Source organism: Castanea sativa, chromosome 3, assembly GCF_040712315.1.
Source record: "Castanea sativa cultivar Marrone di Chiusa Pesio chromosome 3, ASM4071231v1".
NCBI classification, from domain to species: domain Eukaryota; kingdom Viridiplantae; phylum Streptophyta; class Magnoliopsida; order Fagales; family Fagaceae; genus Castanea; species Castanea sativa.
The window spans coordinates 51,091,781-51,114,514 of NC_134015.1; the positions used below are offsets into that span (position 1 = coordinate 51,091,781).

Consider the following 22,734-nt stretch of genomic DNA (forward strand, 5'->3'; position numbering starts at 1 on the left):
ATTATTCATTCTTATTTATTTTATTTTTAGAAAAAAATTTGGTACTTTTTAATTTAGTTATTGTTATTGTTATCTAATAAATTTTTTTGATGTGTGAATTTTTAAATAAGATATGACCAACCAATTTTTAGAATATGGTATACTTTTTCATTCAAATTTATATTTGAACTAATAATAAGTTTTTGTAGGAAATATGGATTAGTTTTATTAAATTAGAAGCGATTTCAAATGGGATCTAAATGGAATTTGCTAGAAGTAGTTTTAAATGGACTTAAAATAGTTTTAATAAGTTGGTAGTATTAGTGTATTACACATTCAAAGTTTTACATAGAAGTATTAATAATTTGTAACTGAATCTTTTCATATTTTTTAAGTTTATAGTCTTGTATCTTATAAAGACACTTGACACAAAATGACACAACTTGAAGCCCCTTTAAAATGACATAAAATGACCGCGCACTCTTGATGCGGTGGTTATTCTATAAGTATAAGTGCTTGTGGGCTATGGGGGGCAAGGGCAGGTGGTTTAAGTTTTCAAGAGCTTCACACATATATACACTTAAATTAGGCTAGAGTAGAAATTCTATTTTGTATATAAAAAAAATATAAAGATACTTAACTTCAAATTAGTGGGAAATTAAATGGATACTTGACACGAAATTGGAGTTCATTTAATATCTAGTTTGAAATCTCAATTGAACTTTCTCTCAAGTCGCAATTTTATATATTGATATGATATGATATATGATTTTTATTTATTCAATGACCATGATTAAATAAGAATATATAGCTTAGAGTGCAGAATAAAAATTCTTTTATTTGCATTAACTTACTAGGGGTTCTTTCAAACTTACTTGAACTATTACTCAACAAAATAGCAGAAATAGCAAAATAAGAGTTTCGTTTTCAGTTTATTCTGATAAAGGTAGGCCAAAAATAAGGCTAGATATTTCCCGAACTGCTCTTTCGTGATGGTGGAGTTGGGGAATAACCCATCTTTTGTGTGGTGGAGTCTTTTAGCTGCTAGGGACGTTATTGTGGAAGGGTCATCTTGGAAGGTTGGGGATGGAACAACCATAGGCGTATCCACACACCCTTGGCTATCTCACTCACCAACCTTTTTGAATGGGGCTCAACTTGGCTTGCATGTCTGTGATCTCATTGATAGCAACTTTAGACAGTGGGACAGGGGTAAAATCTCTGCTACTTTCGCTCCAAGGAAACGGGATGAGATACCATCAACTCCGCTGTCAAATCTCAACTCACCTGATACCTTGCTTTGGAAGGAAACAAAGCTCGGCGTTTTTCAGTTCTGACAGTTTACCAAGTGGCACTAAGGTTTCATAACCAAAGTCGAGTAGAACACTCGTCTGCTCAGTTTCATCGTACAACGTGGAACAAGGTATGGACCCTCAATGTGTTGCCCAAGGTTCGTACCTTAATATTGAGGTAAGTGTTATTATTTTGGTCTCCACCTTTGGCGCCGAAATTAAAAAAATAAATTGAGATACATAACACAAAATTAGATTAAAATTAAATTGGATTCAATTAAATTTTCTCTTGGCTTGATCTTTAATATACTACTTATATAATCAAGTTAAAATTTGTACTTATGTACAGAAAAATTTGACATTAATATTGATGATGAGTTATTTTTAATTATGCTTTGGTTTTAATATAATATATATGATTTTAATTTCAATTTGCGGTACTTTTTCCCAACAGATCACGCAAACAATAACATAACACATGTCCTTTCTCTTTCGACAAATTTCAAATATATATATTCTATTTATTTTCATCAAACGTTTATCATCATAATTTGAAGTTTGATACAAGAAATAACAATCATATTTCTCCCATACAATTACTGAAAATCAGTTAATTCATCTCTTTTGCAACTTTCAACTAGATTTTTTTTTTCTACTTTATTTTCATATTCTTTAGTAAACACATATTACCATGCATATATATTCAACATCCTATTACTTTGTTGGCCTTGAGCAAAGGTTTCTCAACCACAGTTCCATCATTACCAGCAAGCGCTCGATACTTATCTTTCCTAGTGAAGCTTGTGCACTCATAAGAAAGACTTGCCGCAATAACCCTTTGTATATAATTCGCAACCTCATGGCTAGACTTCCCAGAACTGCAGGTTATCTCAAGTGGCAACTTGTTCAAAAAAGTTACTTCATAAGCTGGGCTAGGGTTCATGAAGAAATAAAATGGGTCCATTCCTTTCCACCCTCTAGCTGTGGTTCCATGAAACATACTCATCCGATTCACCATTGCCACAGGCACAAGTTGGTCTGTTAATTCAGCAAACAAAGCCGAAAACCTCAAAAGAAATGGTTCCCTACAAGTTGTACCCTCAGGGCATATTGCTAAGTCACCTTCTTCTAATAGTTTCTTGATCATGGATGCATCCCTAGCCCGGTCACGATTAAGGCGAATGGTCTTTATGGGCGAGATGATCTCGGAGAGGCGGGAGATAGAGTAGGTCACAGCAGGGATGGCACGGCCGAGCGCGGTGGAAAGGAAAATAGGGTCAAGTAAGGTTCTGTGGGAGCAAATAAAGAGGACACCAGATTGGCCTATGGATTTTTTGGCCAGAGGAGGAGGGGTGCCTTTGATAGTGACACGAACACCTAGTGCCATGAAAGCGTAATAGACTAGTGGCATGGGGAGGAGGGCACCCGCGGTGATTCGAAGACAGGCTAAGAGGAAACCTATGGGGATCCAGAGAATGGTGAGGAGTGCCATGAGAGGTGTTGGCTTTTGAACAAGGCGGCCATCGTGGAAGATAATTGGAATGGGGAGTTTGTCCATTGTCACAGGCTTTACTTCTAGTTGGGGTAGCACAATGAAAGCCTCCTACATGTGTTTTGCACCATCCAATAAATAATGCAATTGATCAATGATTTATACATAATGTTTTTCATACCAAATTTCACATTTGTTAAGTTGTTAAATTATTATTGATTCATATTTGAGCCTAAACTTAGGCTTTAGATTTGGTGAATTCAATTTTAAGGGGTAAAATTGTACTACAAACTTTATTTGGTGGTCAAACCAAACTTTATTCGGTAGAAAAATCTCTCTTCTCTTATCTACAAATGCAACATATTAATTAATTTTTTATCTTAAATGATATAGAATTCCTGTCCTCCATAATATATGTTTATCTAAAACATCCTAAGAATAAATATATTTGGATTGAATTACAACTATTAATAATATTTTATATTGATTTTTTTTAAAGAATTTCATTTTTTTATTATAAATTACTTGATTTTCTTGTTAAATATAATATATAAATAGTTATATATATATATATATATATATATATAAATTTTCAAATACACTATACTATTAAAACAAATATTATAGTTATATATAGTTAATTAGTTATTCTCAATTATACTTTTTAATATTTGTTTTAATAGTATAGTGTATTTGAAAATTTATATATATATATAAATATTTATATATATATAAATATTTATATATTATATTTAACAAGAAAATCAAGTAATTGTGTATTAAAATAATATATTTGGTGATTGGTGTAACTTAACTTTCTATTGATTTATGTTTATGGATGTACTGTTGTACATTAATGTTAATATAAAATTTTATATGTGTGGTAAAACAAACAAAATAACGTGTAATTCGACGATGAGAACTTCAAAATATTAATTGGATACAAAATTATTAGGTAATGTAATATATTTTTATTCTAGAACAGTTGGTATGATTTTAAAATATTTTTTTAGTAAATCACACCCATTTGGATCGTAAAAAACACGAGTGGATAAAAAAATTGCCTTCAAACTCTCTCTCTCTTTTTTTTTTCCTCTTGTTGGTAAAAAGTGTTTGATTTCAATCTATAATTGCATGCAAAAACCAATTGTTTGATTATGAAATTAGAATTGCAAACCTTGCACATTGACATAAAGGGAGTATCAGTATCTCTATCACCAAGACCAATATCTGGCTGAGTTTCTCGGAAGGCCTTTTCAAGAGCATCAGCTTTGTTCTTCCCAACAAGTACCCCAGGCTTACAAACCAACCCAGTTGCTCTGCCCTTATAAGTTGCAATCTTAGTACCCAAAACCATATCAGCTCCCAACACATCTTTCAAAAACGCTTCCACCATAATTGTTGGATTTGCAGTCAGCACACACCTTTTCCCACATGCAGAGAACACACGCCAAGTCTCTGGGTGAAGATCGCTCGAATAAAACTTTGGCAATACGGCTCGAGCCACCGACTCAATATCTGAGACTCTCATACCAGAAAATGTTGCAAAAACCAGAACTTGGATACCTGCAGATTCTGAGACAAAGTAATAGAGAAGTCCAGCTAGTGGGGTTGCAAGGAGCAAGAAAAGGAGCCTCAGAATCCCACCAGCCTCAAAGGCCACAAGTGCAAAGTAAGGGAAAGAGCTGCGGCCTCTAAGCAAGGTTCCATCCATGTCAGCAACCACTGCGTGTTGTTCTCTGCCTATTGATGTGCATTTGTCCACAGTTGGGAAGGTTGTTTTGGCCATGGTTTGGTTCAAAAGCTAAAGGAAATTAAGCCTATCTATCTAACTTTAGAAGGAGCTATAGCTATTGAAGTTTCTTTGTCTATGCTTTTTTGGCTATATATAGAATTTAGAATGAGAATGAGGAAGACCCGTCTGTATTAACTGTTGAGTGTGCGTAAAGGGACAAAGGGTTTTGGTTTATGAAAACAATGATAATGATGGAATCGAGGTCCTAGCTAGGTCTATTGAGGAATTGATGCACAGCTTATCGTATATTGTCAATTAGTATTGTTTTCTCCGCCACTCTCGACGCCTTGTCTCTTAGTTGAGTTTGAAATTGTCTCTCGAGTCTCTACCACGGGACACGCGATCGAGCTTGTCAATATTACTATATTTGTTTGAAACTTCATTTTGTTTTGAGCAATGCTAACAAAATAGTTGTCATAATATTCTTTATCAAGAACATGTGTGGAGATTAGATTTAGGGGCATATTTGGAACATGCCTCATGTCCTTCATGGTTAGAGTGTATCCGTATTTGCCTGAACACCAATATTACCAATTCCCATAATGGTAGCAGAGCTATTATCACCATCTTCACTCTATCAACGTTTTCCACTTTATATGAATCTCATGTCCTTCATTGTTAGAGTGTATCCGTATTTGCCTGAACACAAATATTACCAATTCCCATAATGTTAGCATAGCTATCATCACCATCTTCACTCTATCAATTAATGTTTTCCACTTTGTATGAAGTACACATTTTTAAGGTGACACGACAAAAAGCAGCCAAGTTAATCACTCATTTAATATAACAATATGAAACATTTTAACATTTATCACATGCTATATGTTTCCCCCTTTCCGCCATTATTTTCGGTCCCACACTTTTTTCCCTCTTTTTTTTTCCTACACTTTATTTTTTCTTTCTTTTCTTTTATTTGTGTCCCACTTCTTTGTTCTTTTCTTTTCCTAACTTCACTATTCATTGTCCCTTTCTTCTTTTTTTTGTTTGTTGTCTCTTTTCTTTGTGACCTACTTCAACACCACTACACATCTTTTCCCTTCCACCCACTGCCATCGCCGCCGTCGTCAACCTCCACTAAGACCCACTGCCACCACCATACTCTTTTCCCTCTTTTTTGTTGTTCAAATTTCTTTAGAGTGTAAATCTTTATTCTTGGCTTATGGGTTTGCTTTGTGTGATTTTTCTTTAATGGGGAGCTTTTGTTCTAATTTTTTCTATTTTTCAGTTTTGGTTGGAAAGTTTTTGTTGTTCAAGTTTCTTTAGAGTGTAAGTATTTGTTTTTGGCTTATGGGTTTGCTTTGATTTGGTTTTTCTTTAATGGGTCATGGAGTTTTATACTAATTTTTGCTCTTTTTCTATTTTGGTTAGAAATTGGTAGAGAAAGCTCGAAAGCTCTCATTCAGATTTGGCTTCTTGGGCAAAAGGACTTGAGGATCAAGGGCTGAATCATTGTAAGTATTTGTTTAGCTAGCTTGAGATTAATTTGAAGTATTTGAATCATTGTAAGTATTTTAAGGGCTGAATCATTTTAAGTATTTGAATCATTGTAAGTATTTGTTTATCATTGTCTTTGCTCTCATCCATGTTCTCTCCTAAAAAAGTTTAAACACCTAAGCTAATAATAATGCTTATCCAAACCACTATAATATAAGGTAAAAATTATTAAATAAACCAAGCTCTGACATGGACTCAACGAATTTTCACATTGTTTCTTGGGGTTTTGAATTCACACCCAAGATTGATAGCTACATCTATCTAACATATATTACCCAATAGTCCACTATAAGGAAAAACTAATCAACTTGGCCCATTGGTTCATTTAAAAAACTAGAAGCACAGTTTGGTTAATTGAATCATAAGATGTCAATTACAATGTACCTACATGCAAATATAGCCTCCTTTAACTATTCTTCAATTTTGTCCTTCTCATTTACTATGCATGCCTAAGCCTTAGAGTCTTAATTATTAAAAAAGAAAAAGAAAAAAGGGCCTTATAGTTTTTTTTTAATAATTAAAATAGGTGCTAAATTGATAGTAGCACTGCCAATTAGTTATTTGCCATTGCCATTTCAACATAATACTAGAAATAATATATACTTCTTTTTGGTTCCCTTTTAGATCCATGTATGGTACTACTACTACTACTAGATTCATGCATTCTTCTTTATAGCCAAAATGTAGGACTCCATTGGCATTCATGAGTAGTCAAAAAGTAAGGAACAATAAATGCATGCTTGGCAATAAATGCATGCATATGTTAGAAAGTTTGACTTGATCAACAAAACCAAAGACATGCAATTTTATTGACTTCTGAAGTCTTGCATTATTTTTAATGTGTTGAAACTATTGACTCATTATATATATATTGTTACTAAATTTTCATGCACCATGACTCATTAAATTTTCTGCAATAGCATTCTCATATGCAAAATTTGGATGATTTGGAGTACCTTTTTCAGTTGAGATATTTATGCATAATGGGTAAGCTTCCTTATGTGTACCAAATGACAAAGTTTGGATACAATTAAACTTCAAATATTTTCTACAAAGTGGTTCTTAATTTTTTTGCCTAATTGTTCCAAGTCCTAACTCATAAAATTTTTATACAATGGCACCTTTATTTGCCTTCCACATCAATTAATTGTCCTCTTTTATTTTGCAGGTTAAGTACTCATTTATTGTGATATGTTTGGATTTTTTTTAGAAAGATGATTGCTTGGCTTGAGCATAGTAAGTAATTTTTGCTTAAAACTTTGTACTTGAAATGTTAATAATTGTGTTGGGGTGGATTGTTGAGTTTGAGCAAGCGGGTGGCTTGCATGGTGTTATAAGATGGTTTACATTCATATTGGAAGTGTTTACTTCTTTTTGAATTCACACCCAAGATTGATAGCTACATCTATTTAACATATATTACCCAATAGTTCACTATAAGGAAAAGCTAATCAACTTGGCCCATTGGTTCATTTAAAAAACTAGAAGCACAGTTTGGTTAATTGAATCATAAAATGTCAATTACAATGTACCTACATACAAATATAGCTAGTCCTTTAACTATTCTCCAATTTTGTCCTTCTCACTTACTGTGCATGCTTAAGCCTTAGAGTTTTAATTATTAAAAAAGAAAAAAGGGCCTTAGAGTTTTTTTATAATTAAACTAGGTGCTAAATTGACAGTAGCACTGACAATTAGTTATTTGCCATTGTCATTTCAACATAACACTAGAAATAATATATACTTCTTTTTGGTTCTCTTTTAGATCCATGTATGGTACTACTACTACTAGATTCATGCATTCTTCTTGATAGCCGAAATGTATGACTCCATATGCATTTTTAGACGTATATGTTTTTATTGAAGTGAGTAGTAGCCATTCAATATGATGTATCTCTTAATTACACTCAATCCTTTTTTTATTTTTTATTTTTTTATACAAGATAGAATTCTACTACTTTAGCCTAATCTAAGTGAAAATGTGTGTGAAACTCTCTCCTAGGTACTTGAACCTCGGCCCTTGCCCCCTACACCCTACAAATTTTTACACTCAATCCTTTGTTTCAAGAAAGGGAAGACCGTTTGATTCCAACCATGATATCTTTGTACATAATTTGATTTTTATCTAGGAGAAAATATGAGTTTTTATTTTTATTTGTGACTGCACCTAAATAATGCATTTTTTTATTTATAAAAAGTTGCCTATGTACCCTTGGTGGGTGTGAGAGACTGCGCCCCCGGCCTATTTTATAGGGTGTTGGGCCAAACCCACGTGAATGGGTGGAGTCATGTTATTGCCTCTCAAAATGGAGGTTCGACTAGTTATATTTTCCCCTTTAAATTAAGGGTTTTACAATGGAGTCGCCACTTATATAATTATTGGGATAAATAAGAAAACCAAAATTGAAAAATTTCTCATTTTATTAATTTTCAATTGAATTTACATTGATTATAGGAAAATTACATGGCTTTGGTCCTAGATACAATCTAAGATAAAGTACCTAACTTTGTTTCCTAGTTACAATCTAAAAATTAAAAATTACAAGGATAAAAGTTGGTCTATCAACCATTGATCTAAGTTCGGAGGTTATGTTACAAGGTGGGAAGGTGTTAGGCACCCACCTTGCCCGGTGAAACTGGTCTTCTAGACTATGGTGGCCAACATTCATATTACTTCATCCAATACGTTATTAATCAATTTGCATGTTGAATTTGGAAGCTCGGAATTGTGTTAAAAACACGAGCTGTTTAGACCCCAAAAACAAAAATTACGGCTCGGTTGATTTTACTCTAACTTATACTAAGTGCGGGATAGAGTAAATGTGAGCGAACAAACAAAACAATTACTCTAAGCCATATTCAACAAAACACAGCAGTAAAAAGAAAGTTAAAAGAGTAGGGAAGAGAGATGCAAACACGAGATAACACCCCGATGTGTTATCGAAGAGGAAACCGAAGAACTCGGCGAAAAACCTCTCCGTTGCCCTCCAAGCGGTAAATCGATCCACTAGACAATAAGTTGGGATACACGAATAGCAAAAGACCCTCCAAGCCTAGTCTACCCAATGCACCTAAGCCCTTCAAGCTCCTACTCCAATAAGGCTTCCCGGAACCGTGTCTTGTCTAACTTTCCAGATCCCACAATGCGTCCGATTGCATCCGCCAAAACTTGGCTTCTTCCGATACTTCCCAACAGCACCAAAACACACTGGACACTCAGTATGAGTGTGGTAAGTGTTTGTGCTATCAACCTCTCAAGGATATATAAATGGAGAGGAAAGAGTAGAGGAAAACCATAATAGATTGTGTGTAGAATTATGAGTATGACAATCTCACACTCTCAAGGGTTGAGGCTAGGGTTTTCTCTTCTGAAAAGCTCTCTACTCAATATGTGGGTAATGATGGTATATATAGTGTGATTGAGAATGTAGTGGAGCAGATAAGACAAAATAGAAAAACAGACTGTTTCGCGGGTATCTCGCGGGAAGGCCTTACTAGCGAGACACTTGCAAAAACTAGCTGTCACCATTTGTCATGACTTTACGCATTCCAGTCACGTGCAGGGCACATGCATCACTTCGTGGGATGCTTAGTTACGAGCTACCCGCGAGAAATCTTCTGCCTTCAAAAGCTTGAGTCTTCACACTTTCTCTCTCTATCACACACCCCTTACAATAAAATCCCACATAAAGTACAGGGTATAAAAGATTGAACAAAATTACAATCAAATTTGGTACGGAATTAAAGCCAACACAAAATAGTTGTAAATCACAACTTTACAAATTTAAAGTGTGTGCATGTGATAAACCCTAATTCAATTTATTAAGCATTTCATTTGGATTGAAAAATAAATTCTAGTGAATGTGTGTGGATGGTGATATCCTAGATTCAAGAATTTAAAAGAATTATTAAACAAACATATTTTTTATATTTTTTATGTGGATTTAAGATCAAAACTAGTGTTATGCATGAACATGTGATGAACAACCAAGAACATGTGAAGAACATATAAGAACAATTTAGAACATTCAAATACATTCAAAGGAATTTAAATGATTATTATCATGCTTTAATCTTAAACTCTCAACATGACAACACAAAAAAACAATTAAGGAAAGAGATTATACATTTATGCAAGATCCATATGGTGGATGAGGAGACTCTTGAGGGAGGTCCTAAAGGTGGAGGAAAAGAATAGTTAGGAGAGGAAGAGTGAGTCTTACTCAATACCTTGAGTCTCAAGAAGACCGAGATATGACAAGATTACTCAACTTCCTAGAACTCAAGAGAGGGGGTTTTTGTGTCTCTTAGAATGTAGGAGAGGGGGGTTTATATAGTAGTGGTTGAGGAAATATGAATGAAAGACCATTTGATGAGGGTTGACAAAGAATCATGAACCTAGACCTCATTTTAGCCTTTGGGGAAATCTGGTGTATTAAATGTAGAGATTGGTGGGAGTGAGGAGCAAGCCAAAATTCGGTTTTTCCGTAACTGTTGTAACAGCCTATAAAGCCAACTTCGAAAAGTCATATATGACTCAATTCTAATTGGAATTGTCTCATTCTTGTGCTCAAATTGAAGCCCCGGATGTCTAGTTTTTGAGAAAATTAATCTCATTCACAGATTCAAACTATTCTGAGAGATATCGATGAAATGGTGAGCAGAGGTCATTTGTTAGAAAATGATTTCAGCACAATTAACATTAATAAGTTCCAAATTAGCTCCCAATTAACATTAAATGGCTCCAATTACTCTCATTTCAGACTTAATTGATTCCAAATTTACTCTAATTAAAAGATAATTGCATAAATTATTCATTGAATTATTAATGTTTAACTATCTAATTAATTAGGTGTGTACAACCTTACCATAAAATGTAGTCCTAATCAATCAAATTATGACACATCATTAATTTCAAATTGATTATAATATAACCAATTGGAATCAATTTTTCATAATCACATATAGTCGGACTCAATTTGTGACAGTGCATCTCGGCCATTAAAACTTGATTTGATGATAACTTTCAATCTGATGGTCTGATTAAAGCTAATGACCAGTCAATTTGATCATTATAACATTAAGATCATTTTGGTGAAATGAGATTAATGACCAGAATCAAGATGCATATTTTCAAAGCAAAATTACCCTTTTACCCTCCAAGTGAGGTTAAATGTGGGTTGCAAAATGAGGTGTCAACAGTGGGGATCAAGTCAATTCGTAATTTTTAATTTAAGGTTTTGTTAATTTGGATTTAATTGAAGTCCTTCCTTAATTGTTTTTTCTTTTTTTGGGGTTCACTACTAAGGACTTTTAATTAAATGATGAACATTTAAGTCAAGAACTTGGTATTTGACTAATTTTTTACTTAATTTTATTTTTGGGTGAGATAATCTATTTAATCTCAAGGATTAGTCAAGGACCCATGTCTTTTTTATAGAAATTGAGCATTTTTTTCTTTTTTGTTAAGATTAGATGTCCAAACAAAATTATTTTCTCTATTTGCTTCTTTGTAGAAACTTCAACAAATAATGATATTTTGATTTTTAGGAATTGGAGTTCCCAAAATTAATTGAGGAATTGAAATTCCTTTGAAGCAATTCTTTTTATTATCATTTTTTGAAATTGGGGTATTGGAAATTTCTTTCATACAAATTCCATGATTTTTGTTTTTGGAATTAAAAACTCCAAATTTGATTGAGGAATTATAAATTTCCTTTGAAATAAATTTCATGATCAGTTTCTTTTGGAGTCAAGGACTCCATTGAATTGTTTAATTGGTGGGGTTAGGGTCTCCATTGAGTTAAATTGTTTGAATTTTTGGAGTCAATGACTACATTTAATTGACTTGAGAAGTCATTTAATAGAAATTTCTAAGAATTTTATTTTGGTAATTTTGAATTAGTATCCATATACTTTTTTTGGGGTACTTAGAGACTCCAAATTCTATGTATGGAGTTAGGAACTCCTTGTGAAATATGATCCAGTTTGTTTTAGCAAATAAAATATCATTTTGAAAAAAAGAAGAGAAAGAACAAGAAGACTTGTAAATCCCATATACAAACTTACTGCTTCGGTAAAACTAATACCATATACTATATAATAAAAGTTAGTCTTAGAAGTTGTGATTGAGCCAAACAGCTACTCTCACTGATTAGTAAATTAATTTTATATTATTTTTTCGGATGTATTTCCTCAAATTAATGGATAATATTTAAAAACTGTTTAATTTAGGTAGAACTTTATCATTTAAATTTTAAAAAATTTAAATTCTATTCAAAGTGAAAGTCTATTATAAAAAATTCTAAACTTAAATCCCAAACAACAATCTACATTTTCTTTCTTTAATAAAAAAACCCATGTTTTGTTATCAGTATAATAAGAACAACTAATTAGTAAATTAATTTATACATTTAAACTTCAACAAATTTAAATTATATTGAAACTAAAAGTCTATTATAAAATTTTCTAAACTTAAATATTTCAAACTAAAATTCTATTATAAAAAAAATTCTAAACTTAAATCCCAAACAATAGCTCATGTTTTCTTTCTTAAAAAAAAAAAACTTTTTGACTTCTACTCCAACTAAAGTCTATTATCGACATTTTAATAAAAACTAATTAGTAAATTAGTTTTATATTATTTGTTATAATATATTATGTATCAAATTAAGGGATAACATTTAACAACTTAATTTAAATAAAAATAAAGATTTATCATCAAAGTTTTTTGAACTTAAATCTCACCCAACTCAAAAAAATTTCTAAATATAAAGATATTGATAGATTTCCACATTTTGAATTTTCATTTGACCACCACTTTTTAAAATATTTTATTTTACTTTCATTTGTTTTGGTTTATGAAGACTATGTGGGCATGCCATTGTTTGGCTACATGTCCACGTTGGGCTAAGCTAGCCTACATGCTAAGCTATCATGGGCATGCTATATGGGGCTCGTGGGCATGGTGGCATGCTCATGTGCAGGTTGCATTGCCTCGTGACATCGGAGCACAACGCCCTTAACTTATTTTCAAACTTTAAATAGGTAGGATAGCGCGGTTGTTTTGTTGAGCCGCACCAAGGAATCGAGAGCTCCAAGTTAGTATTTGCTTCAATCAATGCAAAATAGAAAAAATGTATCAATTTTACACATTCAACTCTCAAAATCATCTACATCAGTCAAGCTAAAAATGTGTAAATTTGCAAACTTGACACTATTCACTTTTTAAATTCTTTTTTTATGTATCTCAAAGTAGAAGGAAGAGGGTGCACGACGGTTATTGTGTGTGAAGAAAGAGAAAGAATTAAAAAAATCAGGTAAATTTGATATTTTAATGTAAGGGTCCAATTAATGTATATCCTTAGAGCACACTGTAAACACAAAATTTCCTAACTACGGAAAATCAAACAATTGAAAAGAAATATGGTTCGTAAATATAAATTGTATTGATGAATAATGAATACAATATTTATTTTAATTCTTTTACAAAAGAATACCCTCTGATTCTATCTTCATTGAACTTGACTCGAACAAGAAATCTTCTTGACTTTAGTTGGAAGATGGATTGAACGGTCTCCACAACAAATCTCTAGCTTTGAGCGTATTAGAAATTTATTGTTCTTCAAGTCTTCGAATGTGAAGGCTTTTAGGTTGAAGTTCTTTGGGGCTTTAGAGGCTTGATCCGTTGAGCTTCAAAGATTTGGGGTTTGTTGAATTTTATGGAGGCTTCAAAGATTTGGGGTTTGTTGAAGTTTATGGAGGCATTTTGTAGCTTAATTCCAATAGAACTTCAAAGAACTTCTTTGAATGTTTTTCGTGTGTTCTTGAGATAGAATTTCTCCAAAACTTTGACGTTTTAGAAAAATTCCCCTAAAATGAGAGAGGATGTCCTCTATTTATAGTGATTTCAAAGGATAAGCTTCCCTTTGAATTGATATGCTTGAAAATATGTAGTAGGCTCTTGATTGGACCAAATTTTGCTTAGAGATAATTATTTCAATTTATCTATTTTAATAAATATCACATATTGATAAAGATAATAATCAACAAAGATAAATAGTTATCTCTATTTAATTTCTGTATTTTAATAAAGATAATTGTTCATCAATTTTGAATAGAAAATTTATCTTTATTTTATTTGTTTTAATAAAAATAATCATCCACAAACTTTGAATAGTGGATTTATCTTTATCTTGCGGGCCAAGTGACATGTGGCAAATTTTAATATGCCAATGTAATATCAATTTAGATAACACATGTCATCATTTGATTCAGTTAATTTAATGACTTATTAATCTAGAATTTGTCACTAAATTTTTTATGTGGCATTTTGTAGTTGGTTTGACAATTTTTTTTTCCCTCCTACAAATGCCTCCTCGAGATTTGATTATGTCCACGATTTTAAGTGCGGAAAGTGATCAAGTCTCGACAAATTTCATTCTTTGATGCAATTAATTTCAGCACCTTTCATATATACATACCTTTTTTATTTTTTTATTTTTATGTATGTATCACAATTCACAATGATCCCACTGTTGTTTCACGGCCCAAGTAGAGATTGTCTAATGTAATAGTAGCCACGTTCAAATCCATTGGCCGAGGTATATCAAGACTTAGAAGAGTTCTAACGCATGCAAGAATCCACCCATATAATACATGCAAGACTCCACCGTGCAAGAAGCCACGTTTCTTTTTCCTAGTCCAAGGTGAAGAAGAATTCCCTTTCCATTAGAAGATAACCTTAAGAAGAAATCGGTTTCCTAGCCAACGTGGTCTTTGATGATTCTTTGCGGTTTCCTTGTCACTAAATTTTTGATGTGGCATTTTGTAATTGGTTTGATATATATATATATATATATATATATATATATATATATATATATTTTTTTTTTTTTTTTCTTCCTCCTACACACACTTTAGTCATCCATTTAAGGAAATTTTTTATAGGAAATTGAAAAATTTTCTAAAAAAATTAATTACTTTTTCGCTTTCTTACAAAAAAAAATTCCTAAAATGGTTTACTAACATATACCCTAAACGCATAAATTAGTAAATCCTTTAAAGTAACTAGTCTCATCCCACGTGCGAACTACACACACTTTAGTCATCCATTTAAGGAAATTTTTTATAGGAAATTGAAAAAGTTTCTAAAAAATTAATTACTTTTTCGCTTTCTTACAAAAAAAATTCCTAAAATGGTTTACTAACATATACCCTAAACGCATAAATTAGTAAATCCTTTAAAGTAACTAGCCTCATCCCACGCGCTTCGTGCGTGAGATGAGGCTTTTTTTTATTTTTTTATTTTTAGTGGTAGTAGGAAAAAAAAAATCTATGTTTTTTATTATATATATAATTTTTATTTTGAGAATATAATTTATAAGTGGATAAATAAATTTGAAAATCAATAGAAAAGTGACCCTAGTTTTTAGGCAATGTTTTAGTGGAAGTTAGGGTTTTATTTTTACAGGAATGTTATTTAGTTTTGTTTCTACGTAAACATAAGAATGTAAGGGTATTTTAGAATAAAAAAAATCTGGATTGTCCTTTAGTTTTTTTTAAATATATTTAGATTTGTTTTTGGATAAACGTGGGGTGTTTAACTTATTTTTTTATTTAAAAAAAAAAACAATAAACGTATAGTTATTTTGAAGAAGTAGATTAGTGGAAGAGTGTCCTATTTTGTAAGCAATATTTTAGTGCAAGTTAGACATGTATTTTTATCAAACTATACTTGTCTCTACTTAAATTAGGAGTGTAGGGGTATTTTGGAACAAAAAAATATCCGGTCCAAACAGGTGCAGCCGCTTAAATAGTAGTATAGATATTTAGATTTGTTTTTGGATAAACGTGAGGTGTTTAACTTATTTTTATATTTTAAAAAAATAAACGTATAGTTGTTTTGAAAAAGTGGGTTGGTGGAGGAGTGTTCCTATTTTGTAGGCAATATTTTAATACAAGTTAGACATGATTTTTACCAAACTATCATTTGGTTCGGTCTTTACTTAAACCTAGGGATATAGGGGTATTTTGGAACAAAAAAAACCTGGTCCAAACAGGGACAACCACTTAAATAGTAGTATAGATAGATATAGTCTAAAGTAAATACTCTAATATGAGATATTTTGAAAAATAATTATGTAAAATAAAAAAAAAAAATTTATGAAAAATAATGTGAATGCTTTTTTTTTATCCGTGTTAACGTGAATGCTCTAAGAGCAACCATCTCAGTGATTGCAAAAGTTTGCAAAATACAAAATGTGTTAAAATTTGCACAATTTTACTCCAAAATTGCTGACATCAATAGGTGTAAAAATCTGTATATTTGCACACTTGTTACAATAATTGTGCAATATGCACGATAACTGTGCATAACAATAATTTATTGTTTTTTCTCTCTCAGAGTTCATGTTTCTCTCTTTCCCAATAGAGAACAAATAACCTAGCAAAGAAGAAGAAGACAAACCTCCAACCATCGCTAACGCAACCATTTCAACCGTTTATAATCCACCACAATCAAGCCAAACAAAAATCATCCCAAACCCAAACTAAAATCAAGCCAACCAAAAATCAACATAAACCCACATGATCTGCCGCACAAACCCACACAAACCCAAACCAAAATCAACACAAACCCACAAACCCCCTAGATCTGCCGCCGACTCTCCCTTGCTGCTGCGGCCGGATTTCCCTTGTTGCCACTGCCAGATCCTCTGCCGTGTGTGAGTGTTGAGTTTGAGATATGAGAGACGAAGAGAATTCATGGGAGTATCGTTGTACCAGATGCGTTGCTTTGAGAGAGGAAGAAATCTGGTACAACGAACCAGAGGCAGAAGAATTGGGAGAGAGAAAAACGGTTGAGATATAATAGGGATATTAATAAAAAAAATGTATTAATTAAAGATAGAGATATTAATAAAATAATAATAATAAAAAGTATTATTTAAATAAATTAAAGTTGATAATAGATAATCTGATGTGGTGGTTATTTTGAAAAAATGAATGTGTAAAATATAAAAAAGCAGGCTCTTATTGTAAAATTAGTCATTAATCTGTGTGATGCCCGGGATAATTAAACAAAAATTACAAATATTTATTAAAAAAATAAATAATAATAACAGTAAAATCAATCAAATTGAGTATGACATTGCCTTAAATGTTTCTTCATAAACAGCAAATAGTGGAGCTCAGTGGTCATCATCTCAGCGAGAGCTCTCTCAGTTGCTACCTCCGAGAAAACCTTCTCACAATCCTTAACACGTTTAAAGCAACATTTAAAGCAACATGAAAGCCAGAATTACATATGAATAACCAATGAAATACATGGAAAAACTTTTTAAGGTTCTCACCTTGAGGAATCAGACACTAAAACAAATCATGTTGAAATGTAGCAGGCCTAAAATTTAAGTAATAATTTTTTTTTAAAAACACCCTTAAAGATTAAAAACAATATGAAAATACACACACACACCCACACAATATGAAAATTAATGCCTCTTTCCTATAATTTAAGACAACAATTTAAATCTTCTTTTGGTAATAACAAAATCTTGTGTCAAACATCAAAATCTTGCGTCAATAGAGATAATATCTTCTTCCAAGTAATAACAGTGAGCTCCATGTGAAGATTTTGCTTAAGATGTGAAAAGATGAAAATGTGGAAAGCAATAAATTTATGTATTGAGCACTATTATGCTGCTAAAATCTTATATTACACTCACTAAGATTTTCCCATTTTAGAGGCTCTCCAAGTGCCATCATAAATTGGAAAATTGGAGATTGAGCTACATATAATTAAGTATATTTTTCTCAACAAAGACAGATTTTGCAAAAAAGAAAAAAAGAAAAAAAAAAAGGAAGTGGAACTCCTTGATTGATTATTACATAAATCTGTATCATAAGAAATCTCCACTTCCTATTCAAGCATCCTTCTTTTTGGGAGGGCAGGGGGGGGAGAAGAACCAAATTTTTTTCAACAATAACCTAAAGCATCACCATTTCATTTTGGAAACATGGTCCCATAAGTAAACAACTTAAGCAAAGTGAAGCAAATAGCCACATCACATCCACAAGAAGCATAAGAAGAATAGTCATTGCAGTTTTAAAACTAAAATTCACAAACAAATATCCTCAAAAACATTAGCTCTGGTAATTGATTAATTGTTGCATGACTCTCCTCAAAAGCAAGCATGAACTCTGGGTCATCCAACCTCTGGTTCCTATATTGATTCGTCTAAAAAACCTGGAACAGAAATGCAGCCTGGTGATGTTGTTGCTAATAGTAACAAATGAGAAAAAGAAGAACTTCATCCTTTCAGTCCTTAATATAATTTAATTAGCATCTTGAGAGAAATCAGATACAATATTGAAGGCATTGTTAAAATGACCGTATTATCCTATCATGCCATGCTATCAAATAGACATCCTGATAATTATTGGGCAGCTAAAGGGCCAGGCCATATTGATATTTTCAATGATCTCTAAGTATTTGAACTTTGGGATTTATCAAACATATTGCATGTCTGTCCAAAAAAGACAGTGATTTCAGCAGCCAGTGGAACTGCCAAAATTTTTCCCATGCAAATAGGAACTTCAGTATTTAAATCTTCAACCTAAAAGAAAACCCAAAAAAAAAAAAAGATATGTGCCTAATGTTTCTTCTCCAATCTGAAAGGTACGTTTGCCCATGCTATGATAGAGCAATTCATTGTCCTTATTTATTTTGGTGGTGTTAAAGTTGTTTAATTTCTTTTAGTATGCAATATTATGTATTAATCCAGCTCAAGTGAAAAAAAGTAAATGCTATATATTCTTGATGATATGATGTAGAGCATTCAATCAATTATATTTTGGTAATGATCAGAATAAGGGATATTATGTGATTACAACCAAGGCTTTTATTTTAAACTTGGTTTTTCTTGGCATTTAGAAATGTTCCCTAAGGTTTAAAACAAAGTACATCATGTGACCAAAAATTTACAATGTAGCAAAATGAAGCAAGAACCACAAGTTTTATTTGAATAAACTTACTGCAGAAGGACGAAGACCTCCGAGTGCTGCTTACAAAGACAATTTCCCCACAGGAATCCCCATCCCCTAAAACATATCCAACACCATCATGTGAAGGCTAGTTCACTTTTACAGCCCAATAATTTACATAGAACCCTGTTTAATAAGTACAGAATTTAAAAACGATGATTGACAACATAACTACCTGACAGCCAAGATCCCCAAGCCCCGAAATTCGCTTACCATTTGTCACAACAATTGCTTGAATAGTCCTCTCAGGCCAGTTCTTCAACACCTCAAGAATCTTGCCCCTGCAAAATCCAAGCACTCCTTCATATTACTAAAGTAGCTCTAAGTTGCACATAGTTACAGCAGAAACAGAAATTCATACTTTTCTTTATGTAAAGACCCTGAGGGCGCTTGAAAATTCTCCCATACTTATGGCAAGCCTCACCCACAGTTGGAGTATAGACAACTGGGAGCAATTCCTCAACATTATCAATGAGAAGTTTGTAGAACAGCCTTTCATTTTTCTCCTGTAAAAAATAAAACATAAAAAATTTATAAAAAAAAAAAAATCTGTATTACCCCTCTTTCAAAATTTCAATAGGACTTCATTCATCACATAAGGATAAATCCATTTGTCTTTCCACAAAATTCTAACCAAACAAACATGCATTCCAAGAAAGCCTCATTAAAGAAAGGGGTTTAATTATACCAACAATAGAAAGATGAAGGAAATAAAGAAACAATAAAAATGTTAAGGCATCATAATTAAACAAACTATAGTCCTACAATGTCTCAACATCTCAAGATGATCCCAAACTTGAAAATACACAATCAGTCCAAATGTCATTATGCACAAGACAATCATTTTCAATACTATTCAAAATATTATCAGACAATTTGTCTGCACGTGGTGACCATATGCAAACAATGTACAACAATCATCATCAAAACTAAATTCAATGACGGTGAAACTCCTAAGTCCTACTTGAAGCTCCATCAAGGCAATGTATTTTTGCAGCGGGACTTGATATTGTTGGATGTTCTGCATCAATTTCTTCTCTTGGGATTAGTAAAATACAAAAAAGGGTCAGCAAAAATTCAAACTATGAGAACAATGAATTAGATAAAACGATGCTATAAGCCAATATCACTAATACAACCTGAAGTTGTTGAGACAAAATTATTGGAGGCAGAAGACCGCGCAAAAAATATCCGGTGATTCAATGTGTAGTAATAATTGATGAAATTTTAAATAATAATGACTTATATAAATCAAAAGTCCTAAATTACAAATAAATTAAATAATAATATAGTTCCCGTAATCTAGATTCAGTGTGTACTAAATAACTCTCTCTATTTTATCTACAAAGCAACCATAATATACATAACCATAGAAAACAATACTCAGTTCTAACACAACACAACAACAATAGCAAACACAACAAATAACCAAAAAAAAAAAACAATTTTTATAATACAAAGCCAAGAATAGCCAATAAATATTATAAAAATAATATTTATAATACAAAACTATTTCTAAATCTAAGTGTGATTGGAATACAAAACGTGATGGGGCTAGGAAAACAATTAGTATTAAAGTGGTTGTGCCTGAAAACATAAATTTTTTTAATAAAATTACCACAAAATTTGCCTACACTGATTTGGGTGGAGGGGCGGTGACGATCTTCTTAGAAAATTGCAAATGGGCATGTTCAAAGTTGAGGGTTTGGTTGATTTTGGAACTTGATAAACAGAGAAGCTGAGAAAAGTGGGGCATGGGATCTTAGAGAGTTTTTGCGTTTGAAAGATAAAGAGTTTGATGGATATGGTCTTGCATTTAAGAAATTTGAGAAGACAGTTTTTTTTTTTTTTTTTTCAATACTGTATCATCTGAAGATTTAATTCAAATAAACATAAAAGATTTTACCTGTAGCCGTTCCAGCAGTCTAATGTTAGGGTGGTTGTGGGGTGAAGCGTTTATGGCTTACCGTCGCAGGGGAAGAGAGAAAGATCTGCGTCTAGCTTTTCCGTTTTTGGGTTCCTGCGTATTGGTCTTGCAGTGTTTGTTGGGCTGAGTTTGCGTTTGAAGGAGAGACAGAGATTGAGAAATGGGTTTTTGTATCGGGTTTTGTTTAGGAGTTGAAGAGAGTAAATTTTATTGGATTTGTTTTGGGGAGAAATAGTTATTGGGCTAGAAATAGTTACGGTATTTAGGGTTTTATTTTTTTTTAATGTGGAAAATTGTGGAGAGTGGAGAAATTTTTGGGCGGCTTATTATTATTATTTTTTAAATTTAATTAATGCTGATGTGAAAAATTGTGGAGAGAGCAAAGCTTCGGTTATATATATATATATATAGATAAACGGAAAATTTTAGTAGAATGGATGCGTATGCTCTTAAGTTTATACTAGCCTTTGAGTACGCGCTCACGTCCGTACGGAGAGACTCTTTTATTTTTTGGGTAAAGATTAATAATTTACATTTATTATAATTTGGAATATCTCCTTTTTTCAATCACAAAAAAAAAAAAAAAAAAACTAAGGGTATGATGAATACGTGGGATGAGTTTTGTAGATTGGAAGAGTTTTAAAACTAACAAAAGAGTGGTCCTATTTTGTAGGGAGTTAGTGAATAGATGTAGGAATTTAAATCAACGTAAAAATAGGAGTTTATTATAAGCAGGAAGACATTTCAACGTACATGTATGAATTTATTATTTTTGTCAATTTACCATTTTAACCCCATTTTTAAGTTTTAGATAGGGGTATTTTTGACAAAAAAAGCCATAACTAACTTTCTTTTGCCAATTTACTATTTTAACCACATTTTTAAATCTATACTACTATTTAAGGGGCTTCCCCTGTTTGGATTCATATTTTTTTAGTTCAAAAATGCCCCTACAGTCCTATGTTTAAATAGAGACAAAACTAAAGGACAATTCGGTAAAAACTCATTTTTTTAGTTCAAAGATACCACTACAGTCTTATGTTTAAGTAAAGACAAAACTAAAGAACAATCCGGTAAAAATGCAACTCCAACTCCCATTAAAATATTGCCTAAAAAATAGGACCACTCTCTTATTAATTTTTAAATTGATTTGTTCACTTATAAATTAGATTTTTAAAATAAAAATCACATATATATATATATTAAATAATTAAATATTGTTTTTTTCTACAAAATAGGACCACTAAAAAAGAAAAGTTTTATCGCACGCGCGAAGCGCGTGTGATGAGACTAGTTGTTGGTTAATTAATTTAGGGGTATTTTTTACAGGAAAAAAAAGTAATAACTAACTTTCTGAATCCTCTTAATATATACAGATAAATACATTAAAAAAAATTCATTGTTATCCAATTGAGTGTGTGTGTATATATATATATATATATATATATATATATAGTATTGGAAAAGTGCTACTCTCTCACACTTTTGAGACTTGCTCTATTGTTTTTTTTTTTTTTTTGATGGGAAACACTGAAATATTATTCAAGCATTAGGAAATAGGAGCTACAGAGATATCTTGAAAACAAGCTTGTTCAATATGGCTTGGGCATGTTTCAAGCCATGCAACGTAGCTGACTAGAGAGCTTGAGAACTGAGCTAACATATGAGCAGGGATATTTCCCTGTCTTTTAGTGTGGGAGAAACAACAAGA

At 32.1% G+C, this 22,734-nt stretch overlaps 1 protein-coding gene and 1 long non-coding RNA gene across 2 annotated transcripts; both read right to left on the reverse strand.

Annotated features, from left to right (window-relative positions):
- Window positions 1-1,761: 1,761 nt before the first annotated feature.
- LOC142627251 (glycerol-3-phosphate acyltransferase RAM2-like) lies at window positions 1,762-4,779 on the reverse strand. The gene is made up of 2 exons (XM_075801068.1): window positions 3,941-4,779; window positions 1,762-2,874 (listed from the first exon to the last, which is right to left on the reverse strand). The coding sequence occupies exons 1-2, from the start codon at window positions 4,550-4,552 to the stop codon at window positions 1,975-1,977; spliced, it is 1,512 nt and encodes a 503-aa protein (XP_075657183.1). The 5' UTR covers window positions 4,553-4,779; the 3' UTR covers window positions 1,762-1,974.
- Window positions 4,780-18,023: 13,244 nt separating this feature from the next.
- On the reverse strand, window positions 18,024-21,222 carry LOC142627455 (uncharacterized). Its single transcript, XR_012842852.1, has 5 exons — window positions 21,003-21,222; window positions 19,458-19,602; window positions 19,272-19,377; window positions 19,088-19,153; window positions 18,024-18,299 (listed from the first exon to the last, which is right to left on the reverse strand). It is a non-coding gene; the product is annotated as an uncharacterized LOC142627455 (long non-coding RNA).
- Between the last annotated feature and the right edge of the window lie 1,512 nt (window positions 21,223-22,734).

Excerpts from the sequence above, each read along its gene's own strand:
- LOC142627251 (XM_075801068.1), bottom strand. The coding sequence starts at position 4,552 with ATGGCCAAAACAACCTTCCCAACTGTGGACAAATGCACATCAATAGGC. Across the intron at positions 2,875-3,940 it reads CCTTTATGTCAATGTGCAAG|GAGGCTTTCATTGTGCTACC; the intron begins GTTTGCAATTCT and ends AAACACATGTAG.